The sequence below is a fragment of the Salmo salar genome, chromosome ssa09 (assembly GCF_905237065.1).
Source record: "Salmo salar chromosome ssa09, Ssal_v3.1, whole genome shotgun sequence".
NCBI classification, from domain to species: domain Eukaryota; kingdom Metazoa; phylum Chordata; class Actinopteri; order Salmoniformes; family Salmonidae; genus Salmo; species Salmo salar.
In genome coordinates this window covers 37,314,355-37,328,842 of record NC_059450.1, presented here as the reverse complement: position 1 = coordinate 37,328,842, position 14,488 = coordinate 37,314,355, and the positions used below count along the sequence as shown (strand labels likewise).

The following is a 14,488-nucleotide window of genomic DNA, read 5'->3' as shown; positions in this document are numbered from 1 at the left end:
CCGCCTCCACGTCCTCCTCTCCCTCCCACTCCTCCTCCTCATCTCCCTCCACCACTCCTCCTCGTCCTCCTCTCCCTCCACCACTCCTCTTTCTCCTTTCCCATAGCAGCTGAAGCGGTCTCCAGCCCCCAATTACCTCACCCAGCCACCGACTCCACCACCCCACACTGGCTGCAGCCATGACGTCCACCACGGACTTTGACAACGTTGAGATCACTCAGCAGTACAGCCGCATCAACACACGCTTCGAGCTGCTAGGAGAGGAGCTGGACAATGACAACAGCTCTGCAAGACTGTTTGAGAGGTCACGCATCAAAGCCCTCGCAGGTGACCTAGGGGTCAAACATGGGGCGGGCTGGGGTGTGTTCTGTTGGATGGGGTGTTCTTTCTCTTTTGGGTCACTCTCTGTCACCTGTCTTGAAATCAGCTTTCAAATAAGAACATGTGATAGGTGGTATTGGCAGAATACTGTCTAGGCTTGTTTGTGCTATGTGGTGTGTTTTATAAAGTCTACCTGAGAGTTTTGAGCCTCGTATCATCATGTCTTAATTTGTCTGCAGCCACATCCCCCAACAGAGCAGCTGAGACTCTCTCTCAATTCAATTCAAGGGCTTTATTGGCATGGGAAACATATGTTTACATTGCCAAACAAGTGAAGTAGATAATAAACAACTGAAATAAACAATAAAAATGAACAGTAAACCTTACACTCACAGAAGTTCCAAAATAATAAAGACATTTCAAATGTCATATTAATATCTCTCTCTCTCTCTCTCTCTCTCTCTCGCTTGCTCTCTCTCTCGCTTGCACTCTCTCTCTCGCTTGCTCTCTCTCTCGCTTGCTCTCTCTCGCTTGCTCTCTCTCGCTTGCTCTCTCTCGCTTGCTCTCTCTCTTTCTCTCTCTCTCTCTCACATACACACACGACCCTAGAGTTGCTGGGATCATTTGCACATTTCCAGAATGCTCCAGTGTGAGCGATGTGGACAGCTGCCCTCCCTTAAGTTCTGGTAAAAAGTAGTGCACTATATAGGGAATAGGTTGCCATTTAGGACGCAACCCCGTCTGCCTCCTAAATGGCAGCCCCCATAAGTGGTAGGCTAATGGGAGAGAGTGTGTGGTTATTGGATGTCAAGGACTCTACTTTCTTTTGGCCATTGGCTGTACTGATCTCTATCTCTCTTTAGCTTTCTCTTTCAAGCTGGTGGTTGTTCCCAGTCTGTCTGTCTCTTTAAAAGAGGAGAGAGCCTCTGTGTGGGAGCTAGCTAGCTGGTGTTATGTTGCTGTACTGATGTCTCTGTAATGCAATCAGAGTTTCCTGTCACAGAGAGGGAGGGAATGAGGGAGAGAGAGGGAATGAAAGATAGAAAGTGGGGGAAGAGAGAGAGAGAAAAAGAGGGAGGGAATGAATAGGAGGGAGTAATGGCTCTTACACATCAGTATTGATGTGCAGCTTGTGAACAGAGTATGATCTATGTCTACTGTACCAACATACACCTACAGTACATTCTCATAATCTCCTCTCCGATGTTGGGAACCCCTTCTCTGATCCACTTTGGTGTATAGATATTCACCCACTGACTTAAACATGTAAAACATGTATGATCACCGAGTCATGTAGAAACAATAAGCCCTCCAGCCTACACTTCCCATGGTTATTTCATGGCTGTGTAGGGAGGAGAGGAGATGCACAGCTTTGTCAGGAACACACATGTGAATCCTGGGACATATTGTATGCCTGGCTGGTGCGCTGGAGAAAGAACCACTCAGCTGAGCTTAGTGGAACGGAGTGCGGGATGCGAGAGAGCAGGCAGGTCATCGGTGATACAAGTCCGTATTCGGGGTCAATCCATGTCTGAGGACATCGGGAGATGCAAGAAAACCAGCCACTATTGGCAACAATGAGCACTGTTTTCTTCAAGTACTGTAGTTTTCAGTGTTGCTAGGATGATGGTGATGGTGATGGTGGTGATGGGGATAGTGATGGTGATGGTGATGGGGATGGTGATGGTGGTGATGGGGATGGTGCAAATGGGGATGGTGATGATGAGGATGGTGAGGATGGGGATGGTGATGGTGAGAATGGGGATGGTGGTGATGGTGATGGTGAGGATGGTGATGGTGAGGATGGTGATGGGGATGGTGATGGTGGTGATGGGGATGGTGATGGTGGTGATGGGGATGGTGATGGTGGTGATGGGGATGGTGATGGTGGTGATGGGGATGGGGATGGGGGAGAGGCGTAAGCATCTGCCTCTAATTCCAAAGGTTGCATGTTGAAATCCAGTGATAGAAATTAGTTTTTATATTTTTGTTTTAAGCCTATCCCAAACCTAAACCCTTACCTTAAACATTCAGAGTTAATGCCCAACCTTCAGAATTCGGAGTTGATACCTAAACTTAACCTTAAACACTTCTAAATTTGACATTTGATAAACATGGATGAACATCTAATTCTGCCGTGAGACTGTGAGAGCTTGTTGGAGAGAGAGAGAGAGAGAGAGAGAGAGAGAGAGAGAGAGAGAGAGAGAGAGAGAGAGAGAGAGAGAGAGAGAGAGAGAGAGAGAGAGAGAGAGAGAGAGAGAGAGAGAGAGAGAGAGAGAGAGAGAGAGAGAGAGAGAGAGAGAGAGAGAGAGAGAGAGAGGCATCAGTGCTGGAGTGAAAACAGAGAAGGAGCGTGAAAGAGAGAGGGCGGGAACAGGAGAGAGTGCCAGACAGGAGAGGTAGAGGGAACAAGAGACGAGGAGAGAAGTGGAGTGCTGCTGAGCACCTCTCATCCCAGCTCTCCGCTCCAGACTCCCTCCACCGTTGGACTCAAGATGAGCAGCCCGTCTCCATGTCTGTTGCGTGCCGTCAGCCAACCCCGGCTCCGAGAGGTCAAGATCAGCCTGAAGACCAGGGAGACCCGGGAGACTAACAGGGAGACGTCCACACCCCTCCGATCCATTGGTGTGACCCTGGGGAGGGACAGGGACAGTTACAGAGAGGCCACCAGGGACCGGGCCATCACCCCAGGGAAAGAGACGCCGCTCCGGGCCACTCTGAGCAGCAGCAACCGCAGCCGGAGCACCCCACCCGTCCACAGAGCCCAGAGGAGGGCAGCGAGGGGTGATGGGAGAACCACCAGGCAGGAGACAGAGCACCAGCCTGAGAGGAACGGGACCCTCCGGGTTATACCCACGTCTGGATCTAGAGACCCTCATCCTCTGGGACTGGGTCTGGGTCTCTCCCCCATCTCCTGTTTCTCCTCTTCCTCCTCCACCTGCACCCCTGCCAGACGTCAGCAACGCCATGCTCCCTCTCCCCCTTGCCCAGCTTCTCCCCCCACCATCTCCTCCTCAGGCAGGAGTATGAAGAAGGCGAGGTGTCTGAGCTACAGCACCTCCAACATCTGCTTCAACTCCATCCTGGATGGACGCTTCAGGCAGCTGCAAGGTAAACTACTGTCCAGGCTGGTCTGGGGCTGGGGGTGGTGATGGTGTTGGTGGGATGGACGCTTCAGGCAGCTGCAAGGTAAACTACTGTCCAGGCTGGTCTGGGGCTGGGGGTGGTGATGGTGTTGGTGGGATGGACGCTTCAGGCAGCTGCAAGGTAAACTACTGTCCAGGCTGGTCTGGGGCTGGGGGTGGTGATGGTGGTGGTGGGTCCACAGTCCACCCTCTCTCACTTAACTTAAGGGTTAGGTTAGGGTTCGGGTTAGGGTTAGGGTTCGGGTTAGGGTTAGGTTAGGGTTAGGGTTAGGGTTAGGTTAGGGTTAGGGTTCGGGTTAGGGTTAGGTTAGGGTTAGGTTAGGGTTAGTCTTGCAGTGGTGGTGGTGTGTCCAGTTCATCCCCTCCCACCTCTCACCTCCAACCCTACAGGGGTTAAAGAAGAGAACACAGTTTCCCAGGGTACCCTTCCCATCCCTCTCTCTGTGTTCGGGACAGATTTAGGTCAAGGAGGGGTTGATGGGGAGGTCTGGCTTGTGATGCGAGCGAGCGTGTGGGTGGTTTGATTGCTCCTGCTGTCGTGACGAGCTGGAGAGTCAAGGAAAGTGCCGTGACATTCCATGGGAGTGTAGTGGCACTTTAAAAAAAATTGTATTTGTATTTATTTATTTTCAGGAAGCAGAGGCTATGTCCCAAATGTTCGCTGGGTTTGATCTGAATATTTCATGAAGCAAACTCATAAAAAGGTTGTACTGTGTTTTCCTTTTCCCCTGCCATTCAAGGCAGGCTGGTGTTGTAATCTTTCATTCGTGGAATAAGAGCGGGATTGATTATGTATTAACACTATCTTGACATCCTGTTGTCTTATTACCTGTCTACCACCCTTACCACACACCTTGTACTCACCAACTATTCACCTGACATTATCAAAATATGATGTAACATAAACACTAGCTACAGTATTCATTTGGTTTCTTTTCTCCTGATGAGCTATGTGACTCTCATAGGCTCTTCAGAAACTCTATGTTCAGATAACTGTGTGGAACATCTATTAAATAATCCATCCCCTCCTTTCCTCCTCTCCTCCTAACTTCCATTTTTTTCTCTCCGTTATTCGATTTTCTAAGAGAGCGGTTGTCCATCACTCTTGAATTTACATTAGCTTTTGCTAGCCAGCTCCCTGATGACAGGAACACATTAGTGAGGAGGACAGGAGGACAGGAGTAATAAGAAAGGAAGCCAGCCTCTACTGTCCAATGATTCAGTGGATTCTGGAACCCATGATGTAATCAGGCACTGTCTGCTCTCTCTCTCTCAATTCAATTTAAATTATCTCTCTTTCTCTCTCTCTTTCTGTGTTTCTGTTTATCTCTTCATCATCTCTACCTCTTCATATTGATTTATGATTTGTTAACCTATGTCTTTGTTATTCCATCATTCATTTTGTTAGTGTTATGTCTTTCTGTGTTATCTCAGTGTTATTTTGTGTTATCTCTGTGTTATCTCTGTGTTATCTCCATGTTATATCGTGTTATCTCTGTGTTATCTCTGTGTTATCGCTGTGTTATTCTGTGCTCTGCCAACAGTATGCCATTCTGTCTTTGTTCTGTGTCTTTGGGTGTCTGTTACAGTACCAATGTATCATAAATTGTACCTTTCTGCAATGCATTGTTTATTTAACTTTACTTTGTCTCTGTCCTCTCACCCTGCTCCCATGCCAAACTCCTGCAGCAAGCTCCTGTGTAGAGTTGAAGTAATGTAATTCTAAAAGGTTTCCCCCACTGCCTGGGTAGGTGTTGCTTAGCTGTGCTGGGTGCCTCTGCTGCCCTGGTGTGTCTCTGTCAGTCTGTCCTCTCATCAACATGCTCCACACCAGACCCAGACTCCTGCAGCACTCTTCCCATCAACTAAACTGGTCAGGTTGTCAGGTTGTACTTTGGTTATAGAAGGTTGTATACTGGTTGTACATGTTTTTGGGGTAAACAGAGGGGGAGACAGTAGGAAGGGTGGACGACGTGGGAATGTTCAATCTCCCACAACCGATCTCTGGTGGGGAGTAGTATATAAGTGACTAGCCAGGAATAGCCACGGTTAGCCACGGTTAGCCAGGATTAGCCACTGTTAGCACGGTTAGCCATGGTACCCACGGTTATATAAGGTTTTGTTAATGTCTTGTTCTGTCTCTGTCCTGACTTCTGTAGATCCTTTGTTGTGTTGTGCCCTCTGTCTGTTAGATGTTGTGTTGAGTTGAGTTGTGTTGTGTTGTGTTGTGTTGTGCCCCCTGTCTGTTAGATGTTGTGTTGAGTTGAGTTGAGTTGTGTTGTGCCCTCTCTGTTAGATGTTGAGTTGAGTTGTGTTGAGTTGAGTTGAGTTGTGTTGAGTTGAGTTGTGTTGTGCCCTCTTGTCTGTTAGATGTCATGTTGAGCTGCATTGAGTTGTGCTGTAGTTGTATTGGGTTGTGTTGTGTTGGATTGTATTGGGTTGGGTTGGGTTGTGCCCTCTGTCTGTTAGAAGGCATGTTGAGCTGAGTTGAGCTGTGCTGTAGTTGTGTTGTAGTTGTGTTGTGTTGTAGTTGTAGTTGTGTTGGGTTGTGCTTTCTGTGTGTTGTTGTGTTGCATTCTCTGTTTGTTGTTGTGTTGCATTCTCTGTTTGTTGTTGTGTTGCATTCTCTGTTTGTTGTTGTGTTGCATTCTCTGTGTGTTGTTGTGTTGCATTCTCTGTGTGTTGTTGTGTTGCATTCTCTGTGTGTTGTTGTGTTGCATTCTCTGTTTGTTGTTGTGTTGCATTCTCTGTGTGTTGTTTTGTTCTATTCTCTGTGTGTTGTTTTGTTCTATTCTCTGTGTGTTGTTTTGTTCTATTCTCTGTGTGTTGTTTTGTTCTATTCTCTGTGTGTTGTATTCTCTGTGTGTTGTTTTGTTCTATTCTCTGTGTGTTGTTTTGTTCTATTCTCTGTGTGTTGTTTTGTTCTATTCTCTGTGTGTTGTATTCTCTGTGGGTTGTTGTGTTGTATTCTCTGTGTGTTGTGTTTAGCCACGGGTTCAGAGACTGCTATAGTCTCTGGTGACAGACTATTAAGTGTTACATAAGTGCACACGGTAGATTTGGTTCTGGCTGCCAAAACTATACCTGTAGGTTACACAACCAGTCCTGCCTGCCCCCAAGGTCCATGCCACTATGACTCAGGTTAGAAGGCTGGTTAGCTGGTGCTCAGTGGGACTGCCAGGCAGGGCTGTGGGAAAACCGTCTGGCTCTGGCTCTCTGGCTCTCTCTGGCTCTTTCTGGCTCTCTCTGGCTCTCTCTGGCTCTCTCTGGCTCTTTCTGGCTCTCTCTGGCTCTCTCTGGCTCTCTCTGGCTCTTTCTGGCTCTCTCTGGCTCTCTCTGGCTCTTTCTGGCTCTCTCTGGCTCTCTCTGGCTCTCTCTGGCTCTTTCTGGTTCTCTCTTGTTCTCTCTTGTTCTCTCTGGCTCTCTCTGGCTCTCCCTGGCTCTCTCTGGCTCTCTCTGGCTCTCTGGCTCTCTCTGACTTCTCTGGCTCTCTCTGGCTCTCTCTGGCTCTCTCTGACTGAGTAAAGGGAAAATCCATCAGCATCATTAAGTCATGTGGCTTGTGGCTGTCGCTCACTGGAGTCAGAGAGTGGACGGGTCTGGAGACCACTGTACTGAGACAGCCTTGGCCTGGCTGGGAGGACGATGCCAGCCTGGAGAGTGTGTCCACTCAAACACACCAGAGCCAGTAGTCCTCAGGCCAGTATAATGTCACATATCCCTAAGGATCCCTACGGGTCAAAATTAGTGCACTACGTAGGGAATAGGGTGCCTTAGTGCTCTGGTCTAAATTAATGCACTACGTAGGGAATAGGGTGCTATTTGGGACGCAGATGGTGTTGTTGTTTTGCATGTTTTAACTGTCATTAGTTTTAAAATTAATTTGGATGTTGTGCAGTGTAGGCAGGGTAGGCAGTGTGTGCTGTAGCTATTTGTTATTTACCAGTGAGGTGACAGAATGGGACATGACTAATTTAACGATACTGCCTAGTCTCTTATGGAGTACAGGACTGTATAACATGGCTGTAGATGACAGATGTGTTACATTTTCACAATGCAGAGAATAGATAAGAGAGCAATGATACAGACTTTATCCCTTTTTATGTCATTCACCTTGCCCTCTCCTTTAGCTGCGTGTTCTCCTTCTTTCTCCCTTCTTCTCTGGGTTACCTGTCTCTCTCTCTAGCTCTCTCTCTCCCTCTCCCTCTCTCCGTCTCTCTCGCTCAGTGTGTTGCCCTTCGTCTTATCCCATGCCTCCCTCTCTCTCTCCATCTCACTCTTCCCTCTCTCTCTTGGTCTTTCTCCTTCTCCTTCTCTCTCTCTCTCTCTCTCTCTCTCTCTCTCCTTTCTTCTCTTGCTCTCTCTCTCTCTCTCTCTCTCTCCTTTCTGCCCTATCTCTCTCTCTCTCCTCTCTCTCTCCCTGTTCTCCACAGCCTGAGGGCCTAAATCATTTATAGAACAAGCCATTAAGGATGCAGTATTTTGCACTGTTATATTTGGGACCAGGGATAAACATGGTACAAGCATTAGAGGAAGGAACACATGCAGGCAAGCAGGTCACACACACACACACACACACACACACACACACACACACACACACACACACACACACACACACACACACACACACACACACACACACACACACACACACACACACACACTTGACTGAGTCATATACAGCACAATGAAATTCATTTAAGCACATGGATATTGGTTGTTGAGTAGGAGGCACATCTGTCAGTGTCTTCGTCCCAAATGGCACCATATTCCCTATGTAGTGAACTTCTTTAGACCAGAGCCCTAATGGGCCATTTGGGACGTAGACAGTGTTGAGGGGGGCTTTAAAGTGTTACTGTGAGTTCCAACTGGTAACCAGTAGGGAGACATAATGCCACCAGGTGGGTAGTAGTCAGCCCAGGCTGGTCTCATAGACTTGACGTAACATAGTAAACGAAAATCTAGGACACTCAAATTACTATGATTACATTTACATTTACGTCATTTAGCAGACGCTCCTATCCAGAGCGACTTACAAATTGGTGCATTCACCTTATGATATCCATATGTTACGTTTGGTATGGTTACATACAGTACATAAGATAGAAGGTTACTTAATGAAGGCAAAAATGAAAGGAGGGTGGTTTGGTCTGGTGGATGGATGGGTGGGCGTACACTCTTAGAAAAAAGGGTTCCAAAAGGGTTCATTGTCCATCCCCATAGGAGACCCCTTTCTGGTTCCAGGTAGAACCTTTTCGGTTTCCATGTAGAACCCTCTGTGGAACCAAAAGGGTTCTTCAAAGGGTTCTCCTATGAAAATTCGCAACATATTGTATGAGTTGCAATTCCTAACATTTTATACGAAGTTGATGATGGGCTACCACCAATTAATACATACAATACCAAACGTAATATATCATACTAATTTCAGTGTCCTGGATTTGTATTTACTATGTTACGTTGACCCATTTACCCATATTGCCTGCATCCGTAATGGGTCAGCGGTCAAACGACCTCCACTCATCACTGTCAAACGCTCCCTGAAACACTACAGCGAGCAAGCCTTTCTAATCGACCTGGCCCGGGTATCCTGGAAGGATATTGACCTCATCCCGTCAGTAGAGGATGCCTGGTTATTTTTTTAAAAAAAAGCCTTCCTCACCATCTTAAATAAGCATGCCCCATTCAAAAAATGTAGAACCAGGAATAGATATAGCCCTTGGTTCACTCCAGACCTGTCTGCCCTTAACCAACACAAAAACATCCTGTGTCGTTCTGCATTAGCATCGAACAGCCCCCGTGATATGCAACTTTTTAGGGAAGTTAGAAACCAATATACACAGGTAGTTAGAAAAGCCAAGGCTAGCTTTTTCAAGTAGAAATTTGCTTCCTGCGACACAAACTCAAAAAAGTTCTGGGAGACTGTAAAGTCCATGGAGAATAAGAACACCTCCTCCCAGCTGCCCACTGCACTGAGGATAGGAAACTCTGTCACCACCGATAAATCCACTATAATTGAGAATTTCAATAAGCATTTTTCTACGGCTGGCCATGCTTTCCACCTGGCTACCCCTACCGCGGTCAACAGCACTGCACCCCCCACAGCTACTCGCCCAAGCCTTCCCCATTTCTCCTTCTCCCAAATCCAGTCAGCTGATGTTCTGAAAGAGCTGCAAAATCTGGACCCATACAAATCAGCCGGGCTAGACAATCTGGACCGTCTCTTTCTAAAATTATCTACCGAAATTGTTGCAACCCCTATTACTAGCCTGTTCCACCTCTCTTTCGTGTCGTCTGAGATTCCCAAAGATTGGAAAGCAGCTACAGTCATCCCCCTCTTCAAAGGGGGGGACACTCTTGACCCAAACTGCTACAGACCTATATCTATCCTACCCTGTCTTTCTAAGGTCTTCGAAAGCCAAGTCAACAAACAGATTACAGACCATTTTGAATCCCACCACACCTTCTCCACTATGCAATCTGGTTTCAGAGCTGGTCATGGGTGCACCTCAGCCACGCCAAGGTCCTAAATGATATCGTAACCGCCATCGATAAGAAACAATACTGTGCTGCCGTATTCATTGACCTGGCCAAGGCTTTTGACTCTGTCAATTACCACATCCTCATCGGCAGACTCAATAGCCTTGGTTTCTCAAATGATTGCCTCGCCTGATTCACCAACTACTTCTCTGATAGAGTTCAATGTGTCAAATCGGATGGCCTGTTGTCCGGGCCTCTGGCAGTCTCTATGGGAGTGCCACAAGGTTCAATTCTTGGGCCAACTCTTTTCTCTGTATACATCAATGATGTCGCTCTTGCTGCTGGTGAGGCTCTGATCCACCTCTACACAGACGATACCATTCTGTATACTTCTGGCCCTTCTTTGGACACTGTGTTAACAACCCTCCAGGCGAGCTTCAATGCCATGCAACTCTCCTTCCGTGGCCTCCAACTGCTCTTAAATATAAGTAAAACTAAATGCATGCTCTTCAACCGATCGCTGCCCGCACCTGCCCACCCGTCTAGCATCACTACTCTGGACAGTTCTGACTTAGAATATGTGGACAACTACAAATACCTAGGTGTCTGGTTAGACTGTAAACTCTCCTTCTAGACTCACATCAAACATCTCCAATCCAAAGTTAAATCTAGAATTGGCTTCCTATTTCGCAACAAAGCATCCTTCACTCATGCTGCCAAACATACCCTCGTAAAACTGACCATCCTACCGATCCTCGACGTCGACGATGTCATTTACAAAATAGCCTCCAATACGCTTCTCAATAAACTGGATGCAGTCTATCACAGTGCCATCCGTTTTGTCACCAAAGCCCCATATACTACCCACCACTGCGACCTGTACGCTCTCGTTGGCTGGCCCTCGCTTCATACTCGTCGCCAAACCCACTGGCTCCAGGTCATCTACAAGACCCTGCTAGGTAAAGTCCCCCCTTATCTCAGCTCACTGGTCACCATAGCAGCACCCACCTGTAGCACCAGCTCCAGCAGGTATATCTCTCTGGTCACCCCAAAAGCTAATTCCTCCTTTGACCGTATCTCCTTCCAGTTCTCTGCTGTCAATGACTGGAACGAACTACAAAAATCTCTGAAACTGGAAACACTTATCTCCCTCACTAGCTTTAAGCACCAGCTGTCAGAGCAGCTCACAGATCACTGCACCTGTACATAGCCCATCTATAATTTAGCCCATACAACTACCTCTTCCCCTACTGTATTTATTTATTTTGCTCCTTTGCACCCCATTATTTCTATTTCTACTTTGCACTTTCTTCCACTACAGATCTACCATTCCAGTGTTTTACTTGCTATATTGTATTTACTTTGCCACCATGGCCTTTTTTGCCTTTACCTCCCTTATCTCACCTCATTTCCTCACATTGTACATAGACTTATTTTTCCTACTGTATTATTGACTGTATGTTTGTTTTACTCCATGTGTAACTCTGTGTTGTTGTATGTGTCGAACTGCTTTGCTTTATCTTGGCCAGGTCGCAATTGTAAATGAGAACTTGTTCTCAACTTGCCTACCTGGTTAAATAAAGGTGAAATAAATAAAAATGAATCAAGGTTGGTAATACATAAGTCACAGTGCTGCTGACGTTCTTACTCTCAGAGTAGGATCATACTTTAAAGACTAGTTACAAAGGCCTTGTGGATTCTCATGTCTATTCCCAAGCTTCAAAAATGTATTGCACACTCATGCACACACACATTTTCATACATCATAAACTCCACAGTGTTCTGCCTAGTGGTGCTTGTTTGAATGATTCCAAAATAAGTCAACCGGTAACTAATAGGTTACTGCTGCGTTATTACTGTGTAATCTGGTGATATCTGACCTAGTTCCCTGTATTCTCCTCCTGTAGATGAGCGTGAAGCAGTCCAGAAGAAGACCTTCACTAAATGGGTCAACTCCATCCTGTGCCGGGTCAGCTGCCGGATCTCTGACCTGTACCTGGACCTCAGGGATGGACGCATGCTCATCAAACTACTGGAGCTCCTCTCTGGAGAGAAACTGGTACGTGGGTGTGTGTGTGTGTGTGTGAACAGTGTGTATTTCTGATGTATTGTATGTGTGTTCTGTAGCTTTTCTTTTGTCCCTGTTATGACAATGATCTGATGATGTCCAGATCAGTGTGTACTCCAGTCACAATCTAATTTATCAAAGTATTCAGACCCCTTGACTTTTTCCACATTTTGTTAGGTTACAGCCTTGTTCTAACATTGATTAAATTGTTTTTTTCCCCCTCATCAATCTACACAGAATACCCCATAATGGCAAAGCAAAAACAGGTTTTTAGAAATGGAACGGAAATATTACATTTACATAAGTATTCAGACTCTTTACTCAGTACTTTGTTGAAGCACCTTTGGCAGCGATTACAGCCTCGAGTCTTCTTGGTTATGACGCTACAAGCTTGGCACACCTGTATTTGGGGAGTTTCTCCTCTCAAGCTCTGTCAGGTTAGATGGGGAGCATTGCTGCACAGCTATATTTAGGTCTCTCCAGAGATGTTCGATCAGGATTAAGTCCGGGCTCTGGCTGGGCCACTCAAGGACACTCAGAGACTTGTCCCAAAGCCACTCCTGTGTTGTCTCGGCTGTGTGCTTAGGGCCGTTGTCCTGTTGGAAGGTGAACCTTCACCCAGTCTGAGGTCCAGAGAGCTCTGGAGCAGGTTTTCATCAAGGATCTCTCTGTACTTTGCTCCTTTCATATTTGCCTCGATCTTGACTAGTCTCCCAGTCCCTGCCGCTGAAAAACATCCTCACAGCATGATTCTGCCACCACTATGCTTCACCGTAGGGATGGTGCCAGTTTTACTCCAAATGTGACACTTGACATTCAGGCCAAAGAGTTCAATCTTGGTTTCACCAGATCAGAGAATCTTGTTTCTCATGGTCTGAGAGTCTTTAGGTGCCTTTTGGCAAACTCCAAGCGGGCTGTCTGGAGGAGTGGCTTCCGTCTGGCCACTCTACCATAAAGGCCTGATTGGTAGAGTGCTGCAGAGATGGTTGTCCTTCTGGAAGGTTATTCAATCAACAGAGGAACTCGAGAGCTCTGTCAGTGTGACAATCAGGTTCTTGGTCACCTCCCTGACCAAGGCCCTTCTCCCCCGATTACTCAATTTGGCCGGACGGCCTGCTCTAGGAAGAGTCTTGGTGTTTCTAAACTTCTTCCATTTAAGAATGATGGATGCCACTGTGTTCTTGGGGACCTTCAATGCTGCAGACATTTTGTGCTACCCTTCCCCAGATCTGTGCCTCAACACAATCTTGTCTCGGAGCTCTACGGACAATATCTTCGACCTCATGGCTTGGTTTTTGCTCTGACAACGACTGTCAACTGTGGGACCTTATATAGACAGGTGTGTGCCGATCCAAATCATATCCAATCAATTGAATTTACCACAGGTGGACTCCAATCAAGTTGTTGAAATATCTCAAAGATGATCAATGGAAACAGGATGCACCTGAGCTCAATTTCAAGTCTCAATACTTATGTAAATAAGGTGTTTCTGTTTTTAATCTTTTATAAATTTGCAAAAATGTATAAAAACCTGTTTTTGCTTTTTCATTATTGGGTATTGTGTGTAGATTGCTAAGGATTTATTTATTTATTTATTTATATTATAGAGTAAGTCTGTAACCTAACAAAATGTGGAAAAAGTCAAGGGGTCTGAATACTTTCTGAAGGCACAGTAAATAGCCACACACTACACATTCTCTCCCTCTCTCTCCCTCTCTCCCTCCTTCCAGCCCAAGCCCACTAAGGGCCGTATGCGGATCCACTGTCTGGAGAACGTGGACAAGGCCCTGCAGTTCCTCAAGGAGCAGAGGGTTCATCTGGAGAATATGGGATCACACGACATCGTCGACGGCAACCACCGCCTCATCCTGGGACTCATCTGGACCATAATTCTCAGATTCCAGGTGAGTTAGGAGTCTTCTTCTAACTAACCACTTAAAAAACACAGGTTACAAAATGACCTCAATTTAAACCACCTGGTCACCTGGTGCATACCTGGTCCCAGATCTGTTTGTGCTTTATAGCCAACTTCTATGTCCTGGTGGCAAGACAGCACAAACTGATCTGGGACCTCCAGGTGATCTAATCACTAAAGACAACACTGGTTACACAATGAACTAGAATTCAACATACATCCCTTCTACCTGGAGCTGTATACAGTCTGGTTTCAGCCAACAGCCATCATTATCTGGTGCTAAAACTAAAACCACATCCCAAACAAAACACCATGTGTGTTTGATTATTTTATCTGGGCTGATACAGTGATTCGTTTTAACAGGCTGATACAGTATTTATTTGTAATTTGACATACTACTGTTATTTTTAGCTTTGCTAGTTCAAACAATATGGCCTAGTTGCTATATTATTCACTCCATCAAGGAGGAGAGGAGAAAATAGGAAAGAGTTGACTAGCTAGCCTCTGTCTGCATCCCTACATAGTGTCAGAACAAACGGAGGAGAAGAGAAGCAA

The 14,488-nt window shown here is 46.3% G+C and overlaps 1 protein-coding gene across 3 annotated transcripts in view; it reads left to right on the top strand.

Moving 5' to 3' along the window:
* LOC106611276 (spectrin beta chain, erythrocytic) overlaps positions 1–14,488 on the top strand; it is an 80,952-nt gene that overhangs the window by 12,779 nt on the left and 53,685 nt on the right. The window contains exons 2-4 of one of the 3 annotated variants that reach the window (XM_014211314.2): positions 110–327; positions 11,858–12,009; positions 13,749–13,922. In XM_014211314.2, the coding sequence (XP_014066789.1) occupies positions 180–327; positions 11,858–12,009; positions 13,749–13,922 (474 nt within the window). In that variant the 5' untranslated portion in view covers positions 110–179. Of the gene's footprint in view, positions 1–106; positions 328–2,752; positions 3,433–11,857; positions 12,010–13,748; positions 13,923–14,488 lie in introns of those variants that run through there. The other 2 variants (XM_045723623.1, XM_045723622.1) reach the window with 2 other exon arrangements.